This window comes from Podarcis melisellensis (genome assembly GCF_964234715.1).
Source record: "Podarcis melisellensis genome assembly, chromosome: Z".
Lineage (NCBI taxonomy): Eukaryota > Metazoa > Chordata > Lepidosauria > Squamata > Lacertidae > Podarcis > Podarcis melisellensis.
The window spans coordinates 25,992,344-26,016,669 of record NC_138547.1 but is presented as its reverse complement, the minus strand read 5'-3'; the positions used below and the strand labels follow the sequence as shown (position 1 = coordinate 26,016,669).

The window sequence follows — 24,326 nt, the reverse complement described above, 5'->3', positions numbered from 1 at the left end:
CAATTTGGCCTGTCTTGGTTAGGATGCAATAGATTAAATGAGAGGTTTTTTAAACCTCTGCTCAGAACTTTTGCTTCAATATGGGGAGTGGGTGGTGCTAAAGCAGAGTAAACCTGTACCCCTTCACATCTCAGAAGTGGAGAGAAATTTATGAGAGAGAATATGAAACTCAGGAGCTACCAGCTACTATTTTTTAAGTACATTGACATAACCTCCTTCCACTAATTTCCCCCTCCGGCAATTAGAATCACGTGAGGAGGAAGGAGGAGCAATGCTTGCTGGGTCCCTCCCTTGCCATCCCATTTTCGGTGGCCCCACCCCTGCTGCCCATTCACTGGAGCCGAAGGACTGAAGAAAGATGCCTGCTCTGTGTGAATATACCACGCTTCCACCTTATATTTAAATCACTATTATACCACTTTAAGAGTAATAGGGCTGTAGTTGAAAGCTATTAGGATACCTCATATTCCCCTCACAGAGACCCAAAATCCTAGAAGGAGGGAGGACTGTTTGTTAAACCAAACTGTAGATCTCTGAGGATAATTGGCAGGGTGTATCTCTGATACCGCTCAACATCCTTAACAAACTACAGTTCCCAGGATGCTTTATGGGAAATCATGGCAGTTAAAGTGGTACAAGAGTGCTTGAAATATATAGGGTGCAGATGTGACCATAGACTTCATGCGTGATTTAGAATCTTGAACATTCTGTGAAATGTAGGTCTAACAACTCTTAGGACCATAACAAACTACGGTTCCCAGGATGCCCTGGGGGAAGCATGATCATTCTGGGGTCTAAATCATACAGGGGACCTACAAAAAGAGCCAGATTTCCTATCTCAGACCTTTAGGCCCAGCATATGGACAGATCCATCAGGGGATGTGTTCCTGCTCTCTCCATGCTATTTCCATCGCATCAAGAGAAATGACTGAAGGGAGCTTCTATGTTGCTGCTGCAATGTAAGAACAGTGGAGCAGCCCTGCTCTCTGCAGCTAGTCACTTTCCTCCACCTGAGTTTTGCTTCCACCCTTGAAAACCTGTGTGTGATTCATAGCCTGTTCTATATTACCTACATGACATTCCTGGCCTTGAGTGTGTTGGATGACGCTGTCTCAAATTCAACGGCCAGTCCAGGCATCTTCTGCAAATAGGGCTACATACAATGCTGAAGTTCCATTGGCACAAAAGACACCTTTGTGTGCCGGAACTCCTCTTCCTCTCCTGTCCTCTTCAACTTCCCACATTCTTTCAAAGTCAACTCTGGAGGGTTAGGGAGCTGGAGGGAAACAGAAGTCCCATTGCACAAGTGGGATTTGTGCATTGTTGGATGCAACTGACAAAACTGAGGGGGGCACCATTTTGTTCTTTGCCTCAAGCAGCACAATATTCCATTCAGGGCACCCAACTAGGTGACAGTTTGTCATGCTATTGATTGGCAGTTGTGTACTAAACTGAGAGGGCAAAAGCCCAACACAGTACAGGCCTTGATTTTTATTTTTAACGTACCTTTCCCTCCTCTATTCTTTCTTTCTTTCTTTCTTTCTTTCTTTCTTTCTTTCTTTCTTTCTTTCTTCAGGCTCATAGCACAACAGCTACCCATAACAACCACATGTCCTGCACAAGATAGGTTAGGTTTTCTGGTTGTATGCACCACTTCCCTGAAGTGATTTACATGAAGTTTGAAAGCAAAGAATAAGAATTCATAAGGGTCATCCACATTACCACCACCACTCCCGGTGCTTTAAAGAACCATCTCCATGTGTGGTTTTGGAGAGGGTTTTTGCCCTGGTGTTTTCCCAGCGAAAACCCACTCTTTGCCTCTGAATTGGAACAAATGACAATTCACCATTTGCTAACAAAACAGATTGCCGTTTTCTCAGATTAAGGATTTTGTAGGGAAAGCAGCGGGGCAGAGGAAGCACTCAGACACGGTGCTTTAAAGTTCAGACCGGTGCCTAGAAATTCAGCACAAAAGGAAGCCTGGATGAGCCCATAGTCAAGGTGAAAACATCCAGTCATTTGTGTTCTCCAAATGCCCAGGAAAACAAAACCAACTTTGCAGTGGTGACGGGTACTCATTGGAACTGGTAGGATGGGAAGCTGACAGTGGGTTGAGCTAGAGCCAATGACAGGCAAAGCTAGCTTATTCAAGTTTCGTCCCCATCCTCCTCCCTGAGGAGTTCTACAGTGATAGTACCTAGAACAAGGAGGAGGAAGTTGACAGGCCGTTCCACCCCACCCCACCCCCGGACTTGTTGTTGATGGGGCAATGATCTACTCTGCCTATAGGAACAGCCTTCAACTGCATCTTTACTTGGCACTGAAACAGTGACAAAGTTGGCACCAGGTGGGCCTCCCCAGGGAGCGCATTCCATAGATAGGGAGCTGCTGCAGAAAAGACCCCTTTTCTTCATCACCACCTTCTGGACTTCCCTAGGAGGTCTTAGGGTCTGGGTAGGTTATATAAGGATTGTAACAAAGAAGGACATATTTGCCAATATATGGTAAGAATGTAGTGCAATTAATAAATACTGGGGAGAGGGAGGGAAAATAATGGTATTGTAAGTAAGGCAGCAAATGCGACCTACAGACATACCTGATTTGAGTGCTTCTAAGGCATGTGAAGTAGCAGCCCAGGAGAAATACATCCCGTATGCTAATTAAAGCACTAAGGGACTTGGCTCATGGTTTCTAAAATTGGAGAAAGTGCTAGCCAGTTCCCACAACTGATCTGTGGCTAAGGAAGAACTAGGACCTTATGTTCATGAACAAAATTACCAGTTGTAAATAACATGGGAGAGGTGAATTTGAATGATTAATAACTTTCAAAAGAAAGTAAACACTTACTCTGTTTTCCATTGGATTCAGAACAAAACTGATTAAATGATTTCTGTGGATATATTAAGCATGAATTGATTTTGCTGCAGTGTCATATATTGATATTATTAATATTTTAAAAAAAAATTAAAACACACAGTGTCCATGACCAGTCAAGTTGAGTCAGAAAACCTGAGTCAGAAAATCTAAAAGTGCCTTTTCCTGGCAATGAAAATGCAATAATAACTCTTTGCTACCATTTCATTATTCCCAGAATCACCCGCTGCACCCTACCTAATGGTAGGACTGGCCTTATATATGTAGGGGAACACTGTTGTTGTCGTTATATAATGAATTAGTAATTATTATGATTTTACTCCTACAAGTGCCATAAAGTTTCAGAATCTGTTTCTGCATCAGTTTTTGTTCAGTCCCTGCTGGGAACAACTTGATGTTTCACTGCAGAATGGATTGTACTATGTTTTCAAGTAATTCCATTGTTTCACCATTCGTACTGCTATGCACTCATGGAAAGCCAAGCTGTCAAGTCACACAAGGACATGGGGCGGTAAAATAGGAGCTACTAAGCAGCATGCAGGATCAAAATGTATCTCAGCATGGCAGGCAAGATTTAAAATGTCTTCTCTTTTGAAAAGCAATTATTTATTAACTGCTAGAATGGGCTTTAGAACAAAGTGGTATGTATTGGTTTAGAGGTCTGTTTAAAGAGAGATGTTAGGTTGGCCACTGGACTGAACATCTTACATAGCTGCTCTGTAATTACTTTTATAGAAATATTTATATGCCACTTAATTAAAATAACCTCCTTAAGTCGTCTACATAAACTAATATAACACGTATTCTTAAAAAAAAGCAATTGCAAATGAACTTCAAAATGTTAGATATATTAAAATTATCAAAATATAGATCAGGTCAACAGTTTTAAAAACAAATGCGATATACAAAACATTGTTATAGGTTGGAGGGCTGTCCTAAACAAAACGGTTTTTAACAGGTGTCAAAAGCAGGTACCCATGTGGTGCCTGCTTAATATCAATAGGCAAAGAGTTCCTATTGAGAAGTGCATCCAGCTTAAAGTGCATCCGGACTGCAGGTTCCAGACCTCTCTGCCTGCTGTCTGTACTAATATGGAAGGAAATGGGACAAAGCAAGTACCTTGGTGGAGCAGATGCCTCCTTTACCCAAGCAGGAATGACTCTGCTGCTCCCACTGTGACTGCTAGACAGAAATACAGTTGTATTTATGACATTGGCTGGGTGATTTTGCCCTGCAGATGCTATTAAGTCAACAGCATGCGAACAGGAGATTGCAATGAAAACTTTTATGGCTTCTTTTTTCTTCTTTTTTTCTGAGGCCTCTGGAGGCTCAGAAGCATGTAGAACAAATACAGCACAGGAAATGCACAAAGTGTACAAAAGCCTCATCTTTATGGCTGAATGCACGATATGCACACCATACTGGCAAACAGCTTCAGACTCTGTTTACTTTTGCCAGCTGGCTACTGTGAGTTTAGCAGCACTGAAAAGAAGGGTCCAAAAGACTGGTTTCCTGAAACCCCAGCATTTTTTGGTCCGATGAGTTTTCTCAGAATTATGTATAGTAGGACCTTTTTTAGCACACATAGTTCAGACCTTTAATGGAGCCGGTTGCTATCTAAATAAATAAATAGTGACAATTTAAAATAATACTGTAAAGTATTGCAACATGTTACAATTTTTAACTTAAACTGAGAGCTCTATATTTGATGAAATTTACCCAGAAGTAATTCCCCTTTTGTCCAATGGCGCTTAGTCCTGGAAAAGTATGTTAACATGCATAGAGTGAAATCCTGTCCTCAGAAATAAGCCCATAGAATCAGGGATGAGTAAGAAATGTAAAGGTGAGTCTCCTTCATTTGCAGTTTCCCAAACAGCCATCGAAATTTTCTTTTTTTTTTTAAATAAATTTTTTATTGGTTTTAACAACATAAAGAATTACAACATAACCAAGAAAAGACAAAGAGAAGACTATAGAAAAAAAATACCAAAAAAAAACAAACATACACGACTTCCCCAAACCTTCCCCTCACTGCACCCTTATTTTTAAAATAACTTTTAGCAATCCTTCTTTCAATTTTACTAAAACAATTTTCTTTAAATTTTCCTGAATTAAAACTTTTAAAACTATAAATCTCTGATTTCATAACCCTGGACATCTTAACATTCCGAAATTTTACAAAAGTTCTTAAGATAAACTTTAAATTTTTCCCAGTCCTCTTCCACCGTCTCTCTCCTCTGGTCACGGATTCTGCCGGTCATCTCTGCTAGTCCCATGAATTCAATCACCTTGGTCTGCCATTCTTCCAGAGTAGGTAATTCTTGAGTCTTCCAATACTTTGCTAGAAGAATTCTTGCTGCCGTGGTTGCATACATAAAAAAGGTTCTGTCTTTCTTTGGAATCGTTTGGTCGACCATGCCCAGAAGAAAGGCCTCCGGCTTCTTTACAAATGTCCACTTAAGGACTTTCTTAATTTCATTATAGATCATTTCCCAGTAGGCCTTAATTCTTGGGCAGGTCCACCAGAGATGATAAAATGTTCCTTCACATTCATTACATTTCCAGCACTTGTTATTGGGCAGGTGATATATCTTTGCAAGCTTGACTGGGGTCATGTACCACCTGTAGATCATTTTCATTATATTCTCTTTTAAGGCACTACATGCCGTGAATTTAATACCTGTGGTCCACAACCGTTCCCAGTCCGCAAACATAATATCATGTCCAATATCTTGTGCCCACTTAATCATTGCTGACTTTACTGTTTCATCTTGAGTGTTCCATTTCAGCAGCAAATTATACATTCTAGATAGATTCTTAGTATTGGGTTCCAATAACTCTGTTTCTAACTTTGACCTCTCCTTCTGAAATCCTAGTTTCCTGTCCTGCTTAAACGTCTCATTAATCTGACGGTAATGTAACCAATCTCGAACTTTAGATTTTAATTTCTCAAAACTCTGTAATTTGAGCTTTTCACCATCATATTCTATAATTTCATAATATTTTGGCCATTCTGAGTCCATATTGAGTTTTTTTACCGCCCTGGCTTCCATAGGTGACAGCCACCTGGGGGTTTTATTTTCCAACAAGTCTTTATAACGGTTCCAGACATTATATAGTGCTTTTCTGACAATATGGTTTTTAAATCCTCTATGAACCTTTACCTTGTCATACCACAAATATGCATGCCAGCCGAAGTTGTTATCATATCCCTCCAAATCCAGGATATCTGTATTCTCAAGAAATAGCCATTGTTTCAGCCAGCAAAAAGCTGCTGCTTCATAATAAAGTCTTAAGTCCGGCAGGGCAAAGCCCCCTCTATCCTTTGAATCAGTCAGAATCTTAAATTTTATTCTGGGTTTTTTGCCCTGCCAGACAAACTTAGATATGTCTTTCTGCCACCTCTTGAAACAGTCCATCTTGTCCAAAATTTGCAGTGTCTGAAACAAGAACAACAATCTCGGCAGTATAGCCATCGAAATTTTCATTGCCTTTTTTCCTTGCAATTTTCATTGCACGTTTTCTGCAGCCAAGTAACGTTTACCAAAAAAAATGCATACACTAGGGTGAAGTGTGCATTAAAAAGCACATGTCAGTCGATGTAACATACAAACGTGAATTATATCAAGGGAAATTGCTTTGCAAAATGCTACACAAAAATGTGTGTTTTAGGATAAATTGTCATTTATCCGAAAGTGTGGAGAAGTATGAATTTTGAATTGTGATTGTGCTTCAGTTTGCATATTGTTTTGGAAAGTGTGAATTGGGTATGTTCACCTTCAGATGTGAACTGAACTGAATTTCTCTCTCTCCCCCACCCATCCTGAATTGCAATACAACAAGGAGTCTTGCAGCAGCTTGCAAATTGACATATGCTAGCATTGTGTCATAATCACCTTGTTATCCTTTAGACTACAAGGCTCTTCTTGATAATCCTCATAGTGAGCAGATGCCCTTTCCTCCTTCTTACAGTTAAGTTTGATCTGGCTGAAGCAAATGGGTCTTTCCTCTACAAAAACAAAACATTAAGGCAGTTTGTGTTGCCTGCCTACTCACTTGTTTCTCCATGCAACTAAACTTAGGCTAAGATTATATCTCATTCTCATGCTGCTACAACAGAGAGATTGTTTACAGTTAAACGCACACACAGTGTTGCTTGCTCGAGGCTCATGTGCTCAGGAGTAAGTAAACATCCTTGATGTCCACATGCGATCACTGCATTTATCTAAAAAGGCATCTCAATGGGGTTTTTTATTATTATTATTCCTCTCTTCTCAGGAGCAACTGAACCAAACTGACAGACTTCTCGGTTGAAGGAAGCAGATGCTTAATTCTCTCCTGAATCCAACAGCTGCCCTGTCTTCTCATTTGGGTGCCTGGGAAAGCAGACTCATTTACACTTCCACCCGCAAGTGGACAGAGTGAAAGGAGGAAAAACTCACTGGGAGCTGCAATTGTTTTGGTTGACACAGGCATGCCGTATAGAGGACCAGAGCCTGGAAGAACAGATCTGTGCTTTGAAACAGTAGCCTGGATCCTGCAGGGGGTTCTTCCCCAAGGTGTGCCAGAGTAAAGTGCTCCCTACTGCTCCCTGTACATTCTGACTCAATACATAAAAACTATATCCCTTCAGGCTCTCTATTCTGGTTTTTCATGAGCCCCTCACCACTGTAGCTCCTGCCTCCAAAGTGCCAATGCTTTGATTGCCCAGAGAACGCCAAGGGAAAGATGCTGGATCTCAGCTTTCTCACAGAAGAGGAGTATGGGAAGCTGATGAAGGTGCTGCAGAGGGATGCTGAGTTGAAGAAAAGGGATGGAGATCGTATCAGGTAAGAAGTCAGGGCTGTAGCAAAGTATTTACAAATTCTGAGAGGTTAAGTTTCCTGTAGTGATGATGGTGATGATGATGATGGTGCAGGGGTCACCAGCATGGTGCACACAGGCACAGTGGCACCCTTAATATTTGCCCCTGGCACCCAAGAAGCCTCTGACCCCTCCCACTCACTTCTGCCTTGTTCATGAGTTGGTAAGGGTGGCTGCCTCCCATGCACCTTGAAAAGTACTGCTCAAGTGATGCTCTTTCTCAATTTCCTCTTTTATTTCCATGTGCTTTATTGAGCTCACATTCCACTGGATTTGGCTTTAACCCAGATCCCCTGGAAAGATAAAGTGTGTGTGCGTGCGTGCATACATGCACATGCTTTTTTCTGTCTTGGTGGGGATCTGATCTGGGGGAAGTGGGAGAGAAGTGACCAAAGCAGGTGGCACCTATGGTACCTGCTCAAAAATCTGTATGTGCCCCAAAACCTGAAGTTCAGTTGTTCTCCCTGTGACAGCAGGTTTGCTTTTTGCAATGTGAATGAAGCAGCATACGGCGCTGCAAGAAAAAGGACAATTTCCTGTATTGATGCTTGAGAAGCTGTCCATTTTTCTAAAAGAAACCTTCCAAACTACTACTTTTATGCTTCCATCCTTTCCAACGAACTTGGGGTAGTGCATGTGTCTCCTACTTTTATTATCACAACAATCCTATGAGGTAGGCATAGCTAGCTGCTTGGGAGCCCAGGGCGGCGCAAATGCCCTGCACCTGGGGGCGGGGCAAGCCGCCCACAGGGCAGGGCAAGCTGGGGCAGAGCACACAGTGCAGAACCTCCACGGAGTCTGCAAGCCCCACGTTGCCGTTCCAGGCAGCGCGGAGCCTGCAGGTGCCCAAGCCGCTGCGTCACTCCCCAGGAGAGACGTGTGGCTCGGGCACACTGCAGGCCAGGCCCCGTGGTCACCATCCTCAGTGATGACACTCAGGGTGGCCCCCACCCCCCTTCCTACACCACCAGGTAGGGGGAGGCTTAGAGAGAGGGGGCTAGGATTACTCAGCTTGAGTAGGAATTTTAATTCAGGACATCCCAGCCCTAGACCCCTTCTTGTTGTTAGTATCTGTCTGTCTCAAAAGACAATGGAGTGCGCCTCCAGAGGTGAAGTCAAACCACTGCGTTAGCAGCATTGCAGTGACCTCCCCAGGGCACAAGCCCAGGCAGGGTGTTTGGAGGTTCTGGGCTGCCCAGATAACAAGACCCCCATCCTGGTCTTGCTGATGTGGTCCAAAGGAAAGCAGAGCAATATGTTTGGCACCAGCTTGGTGTATAAGGTACCATCCAACTGTATTAGGGACTCTACTCTGGATTTGTGTAGGGTTTACTCCTTAACCTTTTCTTCTCCTGAAGATATCCTGCCTGTCCCTCAACCCATTATGCCCCACTAAATAATAGTTTGACCCAAGGCTTTCTTAAGCTGGAACTCAGTTCTGGCACCTCTCAATGCAATTGCCATTATAAGAGAAGAAGGGAAGGTTTCATGGTGAGTTCCAGCACCTCTTTTCCTAGAAAAAAATAGCGTTGGCATGACCTAGCCCAAACCAGCTTTCAATGACCTGTGTGGGAATAGTGATGATCTCTGCCCTTATGGCTGCCGCTTCATGAATTCTTGCAAATCAGGGATGGAGCAACTGTGCTCCTCCAGATGTTTGTTGGACCAACTGCCATCAGCCCCAGCCAATATACCTGATAGTTGGGGGTGATGGGAGTTGTAGTCCAGCAACATCTATAGAGACCTGGCAGGGGCTGATGGGAGTTGTAGTCCAAAGTTCCTGCAGGGGACCAGGTTGTCAAAGGCTGCCCAGGGGATGGGGGGGGAGGTTTACTGTCCCTTCTACAAACGACACCTTCCCAACCTATTCGTTTACTTTCAAAAATTGAATGTTTCTTGTTGGCGGGAAAATCTTTATTGGACCTTCTTCCAATAAAGTATAATATTTGCACACTGGTATAAAAAAGTGAAACACAAAATAGTCGAGCAGAGGAAACACAATAAAAAGTCAATAAAGCAATAAAATCAGCAGAGAAAGTGGAAGGAGAGACGATGAAAACCAACTGACAACGCTGCACGTCCTGAATAAATCAAAATGTTTTTATTTGGCACCAAAAAAACCAAACAAATTTGGCCCTAGGAGACTCGTGCAAAGGATTTTACAGCAACTGTAGTCCTAAGTTAGCAGTGAGCTGGGAATTTCTCCGATTTCTTTTCAGCCATTCTCCCAACTGGGCCACATCCATGCTATACAATCAAAACACTATTATACCACTTTAAATGTAATGGATTCCCTCAAAGAATTTCGGGAGCTGTAGTTTGCTAAGAGTCTGCAGGATCAGACCAATGGTTCATCTTGTGCAGCATCCTGTTCTCCAGGGGGCAGCCAGACGCCTATGAGAAACCCACAAGCAGAGGTACAATTCCAGAGGTACAATTCCCAGGGAAGAGGGATTGATTGTTAAGCTACTCTGGGAGATTGTAGCTCTGAGCGATCAGAGACATGGTCTGGAATATCCCCCCCAAAGGCAAAACTCTCCCTATGGCTAAGCTGTTCGTAGTGACTTAGCAAACTCTGTTCTGCCTTAGGAACACAAGTTATAATTCACTGACAGACGTTTTCTTCATGTAGAATGAATGTACATACAAGACGGGGGGGGGGTTCACAACGGCAAGCTTCATTCCCAACCATCCCCATATATTTTTCATTTATTTTATTTAGCAAGAACAATATACCATTTGGGATGCGGGTGGTGCTATGGGTTAAACCACCGAGCCTAGGACTTGCCATTCAGAAGGTCGGCGGTTCAAATCCCTGTGACAGGGTGAGCTCCCGTTGCTTGGGTGAGCTCCCGTTGCTTGGTCCTTGCTCCTGCCAACCTAGCAGTTCAAAAGCTCGTCAAAGTGCAAGTAGATAAATAGGTACCACTCCGGTGGGAAGGTAAATGGCGTTTCCGTGCACTGCTCTGGTTTGCCAGAAGTGGCTTAGTCATGCTGGCCACATGACCCGGAAGCTGTATGCTGGCTCCCTCAGCCGATAAAGCGAAATGAGCGCCGCAACCCCAGAGTCGTCCACAACTGGACCTAATGGTCAGGGGTCCCTTTACCTTGACCTTTATATACCACTTAATCAAAGAGTTTCTCTGAGTGGCATGCAAAAAATGGTGTAAAATGTTCATTCAAAATTAATAAAATCAGACTGATATGTTATTGCATTCAGGACTTTGGCTTGGCCAGTAGAAAAATAGAAATAAAATTATTTGTTACTGTTTGTTCCTGGGATAGATTTAGGGTGATAACATATAAAGCTTGCCAAAGCTTGTGACCGCTTTATTTGAAGGATTTTCTTACCATATATATTTGCCCACTCAACCACTTTCAACTGCAAAACTGGCACTTTTACAAGTGTGATATAATATTCTGTGAGAAATACATATTTTAGTGTGGCAGCACAAGCTCTCTGGAACTCCCTGCTTATTGATATTAGGCAGGCAGCTTCTCTGGATTATTTTTGATGCCTGCAAAAAAAAAGGGGGGGGGTTTAGGCAAGACTACCTAGACACATAGGGCTCATCCACACTTCATTTTGTGCCCCTTTTCTAGGCAGACATTCATGGCTGCCAGATCTGTATCCAAGTGGTTTTGTTTTGGATTATTTTGGTCCTGGTGCTTTCCCTAGGGGGAGGGGGGGACAACATGTTTTGCTATTGAATCAGAGCAGTGGCAATCAAATTTCCCACAGATTGCTGTTTGCTCCAATTCAGCGGTAAAATGCAGGTTTTCTCTGAGTGCCTCTGTGCACTGTGTAAATGCAGGGCTCTGGCATTGATTTTCCTTTTCATTTCTGCTAAGGCGATTGGAAGGCTCACTGAAGGATGAAAAGAAGAAGAAATTTGTGACTGGACAATGGTTCCATGAGGTGAAGGCACAGCGCTTCCAGGAGGCATTAGAAGGCTCAGAACTACTCCGAGCATCAATTAAAAAGAAAAAGGTTAACTTTGACCGTAAGTACACAGTACTAAGCCAGAGGCACGGTTCAGATGATCCTCTAAACCAGTGTTTCCCAAACTTCAGCTGGTTTTGGACTACAATTCCCATCATCCTTAGCTAAGCAGGACCACTGGTCAGGGATGATGGGAATTGTAGTCCAAAAACAGCAGGAGTCCCCCATTTTGGGAAACCCTGCTCTAAAACATTGTTTGGATGGCAGAAAGACACCACAGCTCATGTCCTTTCTCCTCCCTTTTCACGTGTGTCTTACAGAAACCACCTTCATAATTTCTAATTCTAATTCCTGTTGTTGGAGCACTAACCATTGTTTGTCATCATAGCAATCTGTGGTTAGAAAGCATGCTAGGTATGTTACCTGTAAGTCACCTTGGGTCATTTTGAGAAAAGTGACTAAGAATGTAATAATGGTGACAATACTACTTTTATTATTATTACTATTATTATCAACATTATTATTTCTCTATTTATTATTATGGCCAAAGAACCTCAAAACAACATACAAGAAGGTTTAAAACTCAAAGTGATGTTTTGGGCACCTGAAGTTTGCTTCATTTGCAGTTCTAGAAACCCAAACACTTGGATAATGGTTTTGGGGTTTTGCTGGCCCCAAAAGTAAGAAAGAGGATGATGTATGTCGGGTTCCTTTAAACAAGATGGAAACAGTTATTCCCGCTTCTTCTCTCTCACCTATACCTTCCAGCTAACATCCACATGCATTAACTTTCATTCTCATATTCTGGCTGTGCTTTAGCACATGAAATATTTTTTGGAGTTTAGTCATTTGTATTTTCCAGTGGTGTAGGGGAGGCAGACTTTTTCCAGAATACAGGTAATGACATTATCTCCCTCAATGTCAGGGTAATTGACAGGCTCTCCTCGCTCTAGCACAAGGGTCAGCAACCTTTTGGCTGGTCCACCGTCCCTCAGACCATGTGGTGGGCCGGACTATATTTTGGAAAAAATAAATAAAAATGAACAAATTCCTATGCCCCACAAATAACCCAGAGATGCATTTTAAATAAAAGGACACATTCTACTTATGTAAAAACACGCTGATTCCCAGACTTTCCGCGGGCTGGATTGAGAAGGCGATTGGGCCGCATCCAGCCCCCAGGCCTTAGGTTGCCTACCCCTGCTCTAGCAAGTGAAAAAGGAGATAACAAGGCTTTCAAGTTTGTTTGCATCAGGTTAGCATATGGAAAGTGAGGAAAGCAATCAAGTAGTAGCTGAATACTTCAAGTTTTCTCTTTGATAGAGTTCCTGCTTTCGCATGAGCAGGGTCAACACAACACTTTTTTTGCTAGATGATTTGCATTTCTAAATAAAAGCGAAAGGTGGCATTTCAGCTGGCTCAACATCTTTGGTTAAAACTCAGTGTGTTTTGCAAGTTGTGCAGTCAGAAGTAAGCCCCAATGACTTCAGTGACTTTTATTTCCAGGAAACTAAGCATAAAACTGCAGTCATGGTGATCCTAATGAATAGGGTATTCTACTTTGCCCTTAAACACTTTTGGGTGTGTGTAGGGATCAACACAGAACACATGAGCAACATTCAAGGTGCTGGTGTATGAAGCCCTATACAGCATGCGACCAGGATACCTGACAGATTATCTCTCGCCTTGTATTGCCAGTTGATCACTGCATTCTACAGGTGAGGGCCTCCTGCTGATACCGTCTTACCAGGAGGCCCATTACACAAAGTGTGGAAACTGGGCCTTTAGTGTGGTGACACCTACCCTTTGGAGTTGCCTCTCCTTAAATATTAGACAGGTGCCATCTCTCTTGTCCTTTTGGAACCTAATGAAGACCATCGTCTTTCAACAAGCCTTTTAAGTTGAGGTCTTTCCCATTCTGCATCTGTATGGGAAGTGTGCTTTTAAGATGTTTTTAGTGTTTCTCTCTTGTTGTTTGCTGCCCTGGACCCCTTTGGGAGGAAGGGTGGGATATAAAATAGGCAGAGGGCCTTCTTGGTAGTGGTGCCCCTCCCTGTGGAACACCCTTCCATCAGATGTCAAGGAGATAAGTAACTATATAACCTTTAGAAGATATCTGAAGGCAGCCTTGTATAGGGAAGTTTCAAAATGTTTATTTTTTATTATGTTTTTTATATGTTGGAAGCCACCCAGAGTGGTTGGGGCAAGCCAGTCAGATAGGCAGGGTACAAATAAAGTTGTTGTTGTTGTTGTTGTTGTTGTTACTACCACTACTACTATTATACTGTCGCCTACATTTTTGGACTCCCTTTGAGATCATGGCTCTAGGGGTCGTTAAATTCACTTCAAAATTTACCGCAAGTATTGTCACCTTATTGGATCTAAATATAATCTGTTTTGGATACCAGTGTAATAGAGAAGATGGATGATGATGATAATTTTATTACAACATTTATATCCCACCTTTCCTTCAACGAACTCAAGATAGTTAGTATATGGTTCTCCCCTTTCTCATTTTATCTCCACAACAACCTTGTGAGATAGGCTAGGCCTAGATACAGTAACTGGCCTAGGAGAGCTTCCTGGCTGAGCAGGGATATGAACTCTGGACTCCCATTGCCCTAGTCTAGAACTCTAACCACTGAACCAAACTGTCCCTACTTCTGAGAGCAAAACAAGTGCAAGTGAATATTCTTCTAGAACACTGAAGGGGAACCATAATGTACTCTTCTGCAGCATTCTGGGGCCTTGCCTTTTTTCCAGGAAAAAAGAAAGAGGGGGGTTATTGCCTTGCACTTTGCTTCGAAATGCACAGCACTTTTTGAAATGGAACAAATCCGACCTGACGGAGCTTTTGTGAGGTAGATAATTAAATCTGGGCTTGAATCCAAATCTTGTCAGCCTGAATTTGGCACTTTGCTATCAGGGTACACTGGTGGGTAATAACACTTTGGGATGATTCATATGATCACAGAGGCAGGCCAATTAAGCCTTGGCTGAAATATTACAGGGCTGCTGAGCAATGTTGCCCAGCCTCCAGACGAATTCATTTTCTTTCTTTCTAGTGAGGATGGAACACAGTAGAATCTGAAAAGGGTTAGGTGTTGATTCCGGGAATCCAGAGCCTTACTAAGTACTCTGGAGGGAGGTTTTCAGGGAGGATACTACTTTTTGCCCTGTTCTCCCATAGCATATTGTGCACTGTGGGAATCTTGTCTACACGTGCATATACTTCTATTTTCCAGCATCTATCTTCCCAGTGAGGAAATGTGTGTCATTTATACTCCCCCTTCCCTCCAAGAAACTCGAGGAGAAGGCCTGTAGGAGTATTTCCTTTTGCAGGTTCTGACTCACAATAAAATAAAGTTCCTCTGAAGCCAGGGAGTTGTAGGCCTCTGCAGGAGAAATGCAGAGAGCAGAGACACCCCTTTTACATCGCCTTCATAGACCTGACAAAGGCCTATGACCCTGTCAGCCGAAAAAGACCATTCACACTGCTCAACAAGCTAGAGGGCCCACCTAAGCTCCACAAGAAGATTGTGTCCTTCCAGGAGAACATGCACAGCACCATCCATGATGACGTCCATTCATCCTCTGATGCCTTCCCTATAAAGAGCAGTGTTAAACAGGGCTATGTTCTCACCCCAGTTCTCTTTGGCATATTCTTCTCCCTAGTGCTCTCCTATGCTTCAGCTCAATTGAAGATAGTATGTACTTTCATTCAAGGAGCAACAGGGCATGTTTCTGGGCCATGACAAAAGTGTGGCGGGTCCTTATCTTTATTCTTTGCAGATGTTGCAGCCTTGACAGTGCACTCCAAGGAAGCCCTGCAGAGACTCATCAGCTGTTTTGCCCAAGTCTGCAGGGAGTTCAGTTTTACCTCTGTCTGACAAAGACCAACATCTTGGGTCAGGATACCACTAGCACACCAATCAGCATTGGTGACCACACACTTGATGAGGTGGTAGATGATTTTGTCTTCTGTGGGTTTCATCATAACCAGCAACCCCTCCATTGATGATGAGTAGGACAAGTGTATTGGCAAGGCAGTTATGGCTATGGGTTGCCTCTCTAAAAGGGCATGGGAGAATGTGATGTTAATACTAATATGAAGGTCTACCAGGCTTGCGTGTTGAGCACCCTGCTTTATAGAAGTGAGTCATGGACAACTTATAACCATCCAAAGTGGTGCCTCAATGCCTTTCACATGTGCTGCATCAGGAGGATTTGAGGTATCACATGGCAGGACAGAGTTTCAAGAGATGTGCTCTCCAAAGCCCACAGTCCCATTATGTTCAAACTCCTGTCAACCATGTCTACTCTGGCTTGGTCTTGTCGACAAAATAGAAGATGACAGGATCCCCAAAGACGTGGTGTACAGGGAACTGGCTGCCCGCACCAGGCCAAACTGGAAGACCAACTCTGCGTTACAAAGATGTCTGCAAGTATGGCATGAAGGCTGGCAACATTAACCCTGCCGTATGGGAATCCCTTGCAGACAACCACAGTGCCTGGAGACAGACAGGTTGTGCATCCATAGTGGTGACCAGAGGAGGAATGGCCATTGGAAGGAGCACAGAGAAAAGAAAGGTCATGGTGCATCTGGAGTAGTATAACCAGCCACCTTCATCTCCCCCAGCTGCAACAAAATATGTCTCTTCCGTATGCAGTCTCTACAGCCACAGCAGGCACTGTGACTCCAGCGATTTGACTTTCCTCCTCCATTGTTTCCTGAGACAAGACAGATACTAACAATGGCAACAACCTGGTATCACAGTGATGCTAGGTACTTAAAAGATCCAGAACTCAGCCCCATAGCAGAAAGTTGCACATTTTACTTTTTACATAAAGATGCAAATTTAGACAGCTTCCTGGCTGGAGGTGGAGACAAATTCTGATTTTTGCTGTCAGGGTTTACTTCAGAGCTATGGATTGACAACAGGATTTTCTGGATGTACACAGTAGGTGAATTGAGCCCTCCACCCTACCTGCAATCTGTTGTCAACTGCTGCTTGTGTACATATGTGCTTACATACATAATAAAACAGAAATAAGTGTTGTCCAACATCTCACCTGACTTTTCTCACTCACTTTCACTGTCTCTCACATATATAGTTCATTTGAGGGGGCCAGTTTGCATGGCCCTGGATCCAGCATGGATTAAAATCTAATGGTTGAGTCTATTTTTGAACTTGTGGAACAAGTTCCTTTGCAAGATAATGGCAGTAGCTTACCAGCTAAGTACTGTCATTAGTCCCTTCATCTAAGCAATTACTGTTGGTCTGAGCAATTAAGCACCATAATCACAGGCTAATGGGTGGGCTTCACACACACCTGGCTGGTATATTGAAGTTCAGGGGCCAGTGTGTGGGTGTTAGCTGAACTAGAAGCAGGTGGAAGCCATAGAGACAGAACTGTGTTTGATTTATGTTTGATTCCAAGGCTGAAACTATGAGAGAAGCAAGGCCCTCTTGGTGTGTTAATGCTGTGAGCCCCTCCATTGTAGGCTCAGTTTGTATGTATGTGTGTAAATAAACCATATATCCTAAATATACCACAGTCTCCATTGACCCTCATTCCACGGAAACTGAACCCAGTATAAATGCTTGGAACCCCTGGAATCTCTCACCTGTCAAAGATTGTGGTAGCAGGTAACAATCTCTCTCTCTCCCACTCCATCCAAGTATTGCACATACTTAAGGATATGTATGTATTTTGCAATACATTCTGGACACAGTAATAGTGCATTAGTGATGAATATTCTGCTTTTGTTTGTTTTTTTTATGCTTCCTCAGGGCAACCAGATTATTCCTGTTCAGAGAGGCCACAGCAAAACAAAAATGGGACAAAAATAAACCCAACCATTTGTGTTATTAAAAGTTCTGAGAGTTGTTAGGAGATCCCTGTTCCCTCAAAGAACTCCAATTCCCAGAGTGGCTTAATAATCAATTCCTTTCCCCAGGGACCTCTGGGAATTGTAGCACTGTTAGATGAATAGTAGCTTTGCCTAATATAGTGCATTTTATCCTGGAGCATGCATTTCTGCACACATTATCTTGCTGGTGAACTGCATTGCAAAACTCAGAGAACTACAAATTTAGAAGGAAAGTGCAAATCAGGTAAGTTTGCCTTAAGATGCTAAGTGAATCACATTTCTCAACCATCCTTACAAACAGAAACACATCTCTGAATTTTGCAATCCAGTTCGCTAAACACAAATGTGTGCAGAACATCATAATTATGAAAAGGTATGCATCAAAATGAATATATGTGAAAACAACATACAAAAAGTGCACTATACTTGAGAAAATTTCTTGTATGTTAGGAGAAAGGAATGTAGAAATGTGTGTGACCTTTAGAAACAGATGCAGAAATGAGGCAAACCAAAACTGCTAATCCCTGACCTCAACATGTGGGTAGGTTGATGTGAGAATAGGTATTCATTCATTCCTTCAGGTACTCAGGTCCCAACCATGTTGTGCTCAGAAATGGACAGTTAGGCTGCATGAAAAGTTTCATTCAGATATTAAGTGTACTTAAAAGAAGTCATCCTGAACTTGTGCACGTTTAAATAGCTCAGCAGATAGGAATGTTGCTCTTTTCGAGGTCAATAGCATGTTCTTTGTCACATCACTGATAATAACCCAAAGGTCACTTGAAGGGATTTTACTGTCAAACTAAACTGCAGCAAACATTGCATTTGAATCCCCAGCCCTTCTCTTTGCCCAGTAGTACTATGGCATTTCATTTTTTTAACAAAACTTAACAGTTTTCATAGTAATTATAGACTTCTAGATTGTAAGACTAGAGTCTTAATTCATGAAACACTCTAAGCCAGAGTGTTTTCAACCTTTTTGAGTCCACCACTCCCTTGACCAACTACATTATTTCTGCGGCACCCCTGTGGGGATCAGGAGCCCAGTGATGCCACCCCTTGCCTGCAGAGCTGGCAGCCTCTCACCCATTTTTGAAACCCTCCTTTGTGAAATGTTTCCTCAGCCTCTTCTCCTCTCCCCTCTCCTTGGGAGTCCTCCAGACAGCTGCTGCTGCCGCCCCTGATCTCTGAGCTGCCTTGCCCTGCCACAAAGAGAGATGTCTCCTCACATTACCTTGCAGGGCCTGGGACTTGTCTGTCCATTCCCAACAGCAAGGGCTGGCAGACTAGCTGGCTGGGCTCCCTCTCCTGCTTGCTTGCTTGCTTGCTTGCTTGCTTACTTGCTTGCTTGCTTGCTTGCTTACTTTGAGGCCGATTCAACTCCTGGCAACCAGCACCCCTTCGCCTGCGCAGAGGCACCATTCGCCTGGGGAGCTTGTAGCCAGGGCTGCTGCAACAAACAGCTGTGCAAGCTGTTTGGGGGGCAGGGACGCAAGAGGGCATTAGAGGAAGAAGGGAAGGGAAGAGGGATGGAGGCCAGTGTTGCCCGTGGCACCCCTGACCATCATTCAAGGCACCCCAGGGTGCCATGGCACACTGGTTGAAAACCACTGCTCTAAGCCAAACTTAGGTTTAATGAGACTGTGGGCAAGCATGTGGGCTTCCAGAGTGGATATTGCAGCCACTTTACTCCTTCTCCATTCTTTTTGTTCCTATATGAATGTAGCCAAAGTTTAACTTAGCGTGATATCTAAACAAGGACCCATGGTTAAACTCTCTCCTCACTAACTATGAGCTTGGATTTGCTCTGCCCAGGTATAAAAATAGTAGATTGAAATAATTAACCCTCTCTTGGAGCTTGCATAGCCTTGCTAAGCTTGGGAGCATGGCCGCAGGGCTGGCTCAAGACATTTGGCTGCAGAAGGTGCCCAGCAGGTTGTTCAGTCTTACTTCATCACTGGCAATGGGGCAGGGTCTTCCACCCTGCGTGGGGAGAGCAGGCTAGTTTAGGAACCACATGGCACACCAGCTCTGTCCTCTTACTATTTCACCACTGTTCCCTACATACTTTTAGAATTTGAAGTTGACAGAGCATAACAAAAATAATAAATGCAACTTGAATTACTTGGATTGATGCATCTCCGAAGTTCTACTGTTCATCAGGTCTTTGTTTCAACTGGATACTAAAATTGTTAAAGCGGTTATAGTTTTTGAAGAGCTGGACCTTTAACACAACAAAGAACTAAGCAAGTTAAACTGGTTGGGCAACAGTGAGCCAGAGTGTCACTTGCCATTTCATTCTAGCTGTCTTCCTTCTATGACACTATTTCCTAAGGCAAGTTTAGTATACTGAAAGCACCTTCTTTAAACAAGCAAAATAACTCGTGGAAATGCTTTTAGATACAAAACTTACCATAAAAGGAAAATCCTTCTCATCTCCAACCTGATATGCATTAAAGTTTTCTCAGTGTGTTGCTGATCCAGTGAATTGTGGGTGTTTTAGTTCTGTAATGATCCCAGGGAGGAAAGTTACAGTAAAGGACAAATATTGTGCAATGCAAGATCAGTGGCACCTTTTCGATTGGTGTGGTGTAACCCAGTCTAGACGCATTGAGTATTTACACAGGGGTGGGCTGACTTCAGTGTTTATGATTAGTTTTTATGATGGTTCATTGCTATTATTATTAGAACCACTAGCAACCTGCCCATTGTGTCTTGGAAAAGATGCAGAATAAGTACTGGTAATAAACAATATTATTATAAGCATAATAAATACACTGGTACCTCGAGTTACAAATGCCTCAGGTTACAAACACTTCAGGTTACAAACTCCACTGACCTGGAAGAGTTACCTTGAGTTGAGAACTTTGCCCCAGGATGAGAACAGAAATCTTGTGCCGGCGGTGCAGCGGCAGCAAGAGGCCCCATTAGCAAAAGCACGTCTCCAGTTAAGAACAGTTTCAGGTTAAGAACGGACCTCCTGGACAAATTAAGTTCATAACCAGAGGTACCACTGTTATAGCAATAAATCAAGTGTGCATTTTTGAACCATTAAGTTCATAACCAGAGGTACCACTGTTATAGCAATAAATCAAGTGTGCATTTTTGAACCATTAAGTTCATAACCAGAGGTACCACTGTTATAGCAATAAATCAAGTGTGCATTTCTGAACCTCTTAACTGGTAAGCCATGGCTCAGGGGTTGGCAAGGTTTACCTCGCCTGGGCCGGTTGACTCCAGCGGAGATCCCTCTGTGGGCCGGATTGTGTATGCTTGTGAGTGCATGCGCCTGTGATTTCCAGTGTCTGCGTTTGCAGAGACGCAATTTCTGGCATCCGCATCTGCCGCGGAAGCGAGTCCCCCTGCCATGCTGCACCGGTTTAGCACAGCGCGCGGAGACTCGCCAAGCGGCCAGCTCGGTTTGGGTCTGGTTCATGGGCCAGTTAAACAACCCCCGTGGGCCGCTTGTGGAATGGATTGCCGACCCCTGACATAGCTGAACTGAGTAAAGCACCCTTGCCAAAGAACATAGCAATTGCACCAATGCATTTAATTCAAGGTGTGCATCTTAGTGTTTAATGCCCTAAACGACTCCAGCCCCAAATGCCTTAAAGACCCCCTCCTTACTTCCATATATCCTCTCAGTTGCTAAGATCGTTAGAGGAGGCCTTCTTGGTTGTTCCTCCATCCTCAGAAACTCAGAAGGTGGTGACCCAGGAAAGAGCATTCTCTGTGGGTGCCCTTAAGCTGTGGAAATCCCTTCTGACAGAGCTGCATTTGGTACCTTCATTTCACAGCTTTCGACCATGCTTCTTCTCACTGGCTCTGCTTTGAACCCCAAGTGTTTCTGCCAGGCTGAAATGTGTCCTTGAATTCTAATAATGCCTTTTGCTTGGTTGGGTGGCCCCACCCGCCACTAGCATGTGGCCCTCAGAAGGTTGCCCAGAGTGGAATGCGGCCCTCAGATTGAACAGTGTTTCCCACCCCTTTTCTACACACACTTTTCTCCATCCTCCTTCCAGGTAAACAAGAGTCCTAGGACCAGTTCCAGACAGGCAAAAACACTCAAGGAGGGCATGCAGCAGGGTGGTTGAGGGGTGTGGCTGGGGAGGACAGGGTGTGTCCTGGGGAGAGTTCTGAGGGTCAGATGGAAAGCTTGGAGGTCCACATTTGGCTGAAGTTTCCCTACCCCTGGTCTACTGCCAAACATCAAGTTGGCACCTACCTGGGTAGTTTCGATGCCTCCATGCTCTCTTAAATATTTGTGTGAGCTGCATTGTTTTCCTTTCATCCGGTAGGTACAACACAAGTCCCAACTCATTGCTTCTTCCTGTGCCAGAGCAAACAAAGGGGGGGGTCCTCCTTTTATTAGCTCTCTTCACCTCCTCCTGTATTTGCCAAGATCAGAAGACTTTGACTCAAAACAGGAAGTAGCTCCCTTAAAATCCTGGAGTGGATTAATTTCATTGACAGCTCTCTGCCACGTCCTGATTAGCTTTCAAGCTGGGTTTGTTAGCTTGCCACCCTGGGGAAAAGGGTGGTCTGTGTCTCTGGTTATGGCTAAACCCTGTAAGGCAGTTTTCACAAAGCTGATCTGCAAGGGTCATATGCTACCCACTCCCCAGTTGATATCTGTTTCCCCAATCACTGCTTCCTTGAACAAATAACTCCCCTGCTCCCCCAACATCAGCACATTCCTCCAGTCCTTTCAGCCATTGCTGTTCTTTTAAGCCTGAGCCATAGCTGGAACTAGGAGCTGTGTGCTTGGAGTTGGGTCAGAATCAGTGGGAGGGGGCAGAATCTATCACTACTCAGTACAGAGGAACTAAGCCAGGCTCAAAAACAAATAAAGTTCTACTCAGGAAGATCACAGTTGCTCAAGCAAGGTTCCAGCCAAGACAGGAAGTTTTATATAGTTTTCCCTGTCTAGAAGGTCCCAGTGGCCAGCCCAGGTGGGTAGGGCCAGTGCAGAGCCTAGAATACTTCACTATGCGGGAAGTTCCTCCAAACTTCAATACAGTGGTACCTCGGGTTACATCCGCTTCAGGTTACAGACTCCGCTAACCCAGAAATAGTACCTCGGGTTAAGAACTTTGCTTAAGGATGAAAACAGAAATCGCACGGCGGCGCAGCAGCAGCAGCAGGAGGCCCCATTAGGTAAAGTGGTGCTTCAGGTTAAGAACAGTTTCAGGTTAAGAACAGACCTCCGGAACAAATTAAGTACTTAACCAGAGGTACCACTGTATGGGGCAGTTGCTCACAGAATCCCAGTTCTAGCTCCAGAATCCTGGGAACTAGTTTGTTAAGGGTGCTGGGAATTGTAGCTCTGGTGCTGGGGATAAACGACAGCTCCCATGATTCTTGGGGAGAAGCCATGTGCCTTAGCTTGGCATTAATCATACAGAAATACCGCAGCCATCAACATTAAAAAATAATTGATTTAATCTCACTGACTCCTTTCTAACAGGTGAGAATAATGAACATATCCCAGAGAGTCCGAAAGACAGGAAATCATTCTTACCACCAGAAGTAACAGTTTTGCCTTCCGCTGTCTCAGAAGAAGAAAGGTAATATTAACAAAAGAGAACTACACATATGGAACTCATTGTCAACGAAAAATGTGACAGTCAAGGAATCGGTGTGATATTGCTTGTTGAGATTCTTATTCATACAGTTCCATCTGTATATGCGGCACTTCACTGACCATCAAAAGAGAGGTATTTGCCCCAAGCACCTGCAATTTAAATATAGATGGGGAGGGAAGGAAGAAGACAACACAGAAAGTCAAAAGCAACAAGGGGTGTATGCTAGTCCAATGGTTCCCAAACTCCCACACACACACCCCAACCACTTGAAAATTGTTGAGGGTCTCGGTCAACCACTTAATGGGGTTGTGGTTTTTTTGCCTGCTGCAGCAATTGTGATGTGATGTGCTATATGTTGAATCATTTCAAAGTGTATATTATTATTATTATTATTATTATTATTATTATTATTATTACTACTACTACTACTACTACTATTACTATTACTATTAATTTAATTTGTTTACCACCCTTCATCCAAAGACCCCAGGGCAGTTCACAACAGAAAAACACTAAATGAGAATACAAAATACGTAATAAAACAAAAACAAACCAGTAACCCCCCCTCCCACAAGCACATTTAAAATTATTTCTTATATATTGTATTTTAGTTTGAATTCCATAGGATTCAAATGGGTAGGTTTTGTTCACATACATACACACTGCAGACTCCACAAATGAAGCAGTGGCCCATGGACCACCATTTGGGAACCCCTTTGCTAGCCCGTGAAATTACACATACTTAGAAAAAGGAGACAATTGGCACCACATTGGTCTGAGAAGGTCCGAAATGGATCTGGCATCAGTGAGAACACCCAAAGAAGGCTTGCAGTTAAGGCCTTTCCCATAGGTCACCACCACAGGGTTGAAGCATTGAAGTTCAGAGGCCAGCACTTCAAGACCCCACAGTTGCCTGGCCTGGCAAGTCTGTTGTCATCTTGAATGGACAGCAGGAAAAGCTATTATGTATTAAATACATTAGGACCATCCTCTTTAACTGAACTGCCAGTGCCTATTGATAGCAAGTAAGGTATATTTAAAGCCCGGCGCTGTGGGTTAAACCACAGAGCCTAGGACTTGCCGATCAGAAGGTTGGTGGTTCGAATCCTCATGACAGGGTGAGCCCCCATTGCTCAGTCCCTGCTCCTACCAACCTAGCAGTTCAAAAGCACGTCATAATGCAAGT

The 24,326-nt window shown here is 43.6% G+C and overlaps 1 protein-coding gene across 1 annotated transcript in view; it reads left to right on the top strand.

Annotated features, from left to right (window-relative positions):
- Positions 1-7,152: 7,152 nt before the first annotated feature.
- Positions 7,153-24,326, top strand: part of LOC309361967 (synaptotagmin-like protein 2) — a 43,434-nt gene continuing 26,260 nt past the window's right edge. Inside the window, exons 1-3 of the mRNA XM_081897340.1 lie at positions 7,153-7,703; positions 11,590-11,741; positions 23,023-23,122. Coding sequence (XP_081753466.1) covers positions 7,603-7,703; positions 11,590-11,741; positions 23,023-23,122 — 353 coding nt within the window. The 5' untranslated portion in view covers positions 7,153-7,602. The remainder of the gene's footprint in view (positions 7,704-11,589; positions 11,742-23,022; positions 23,123-24,326) is intronic.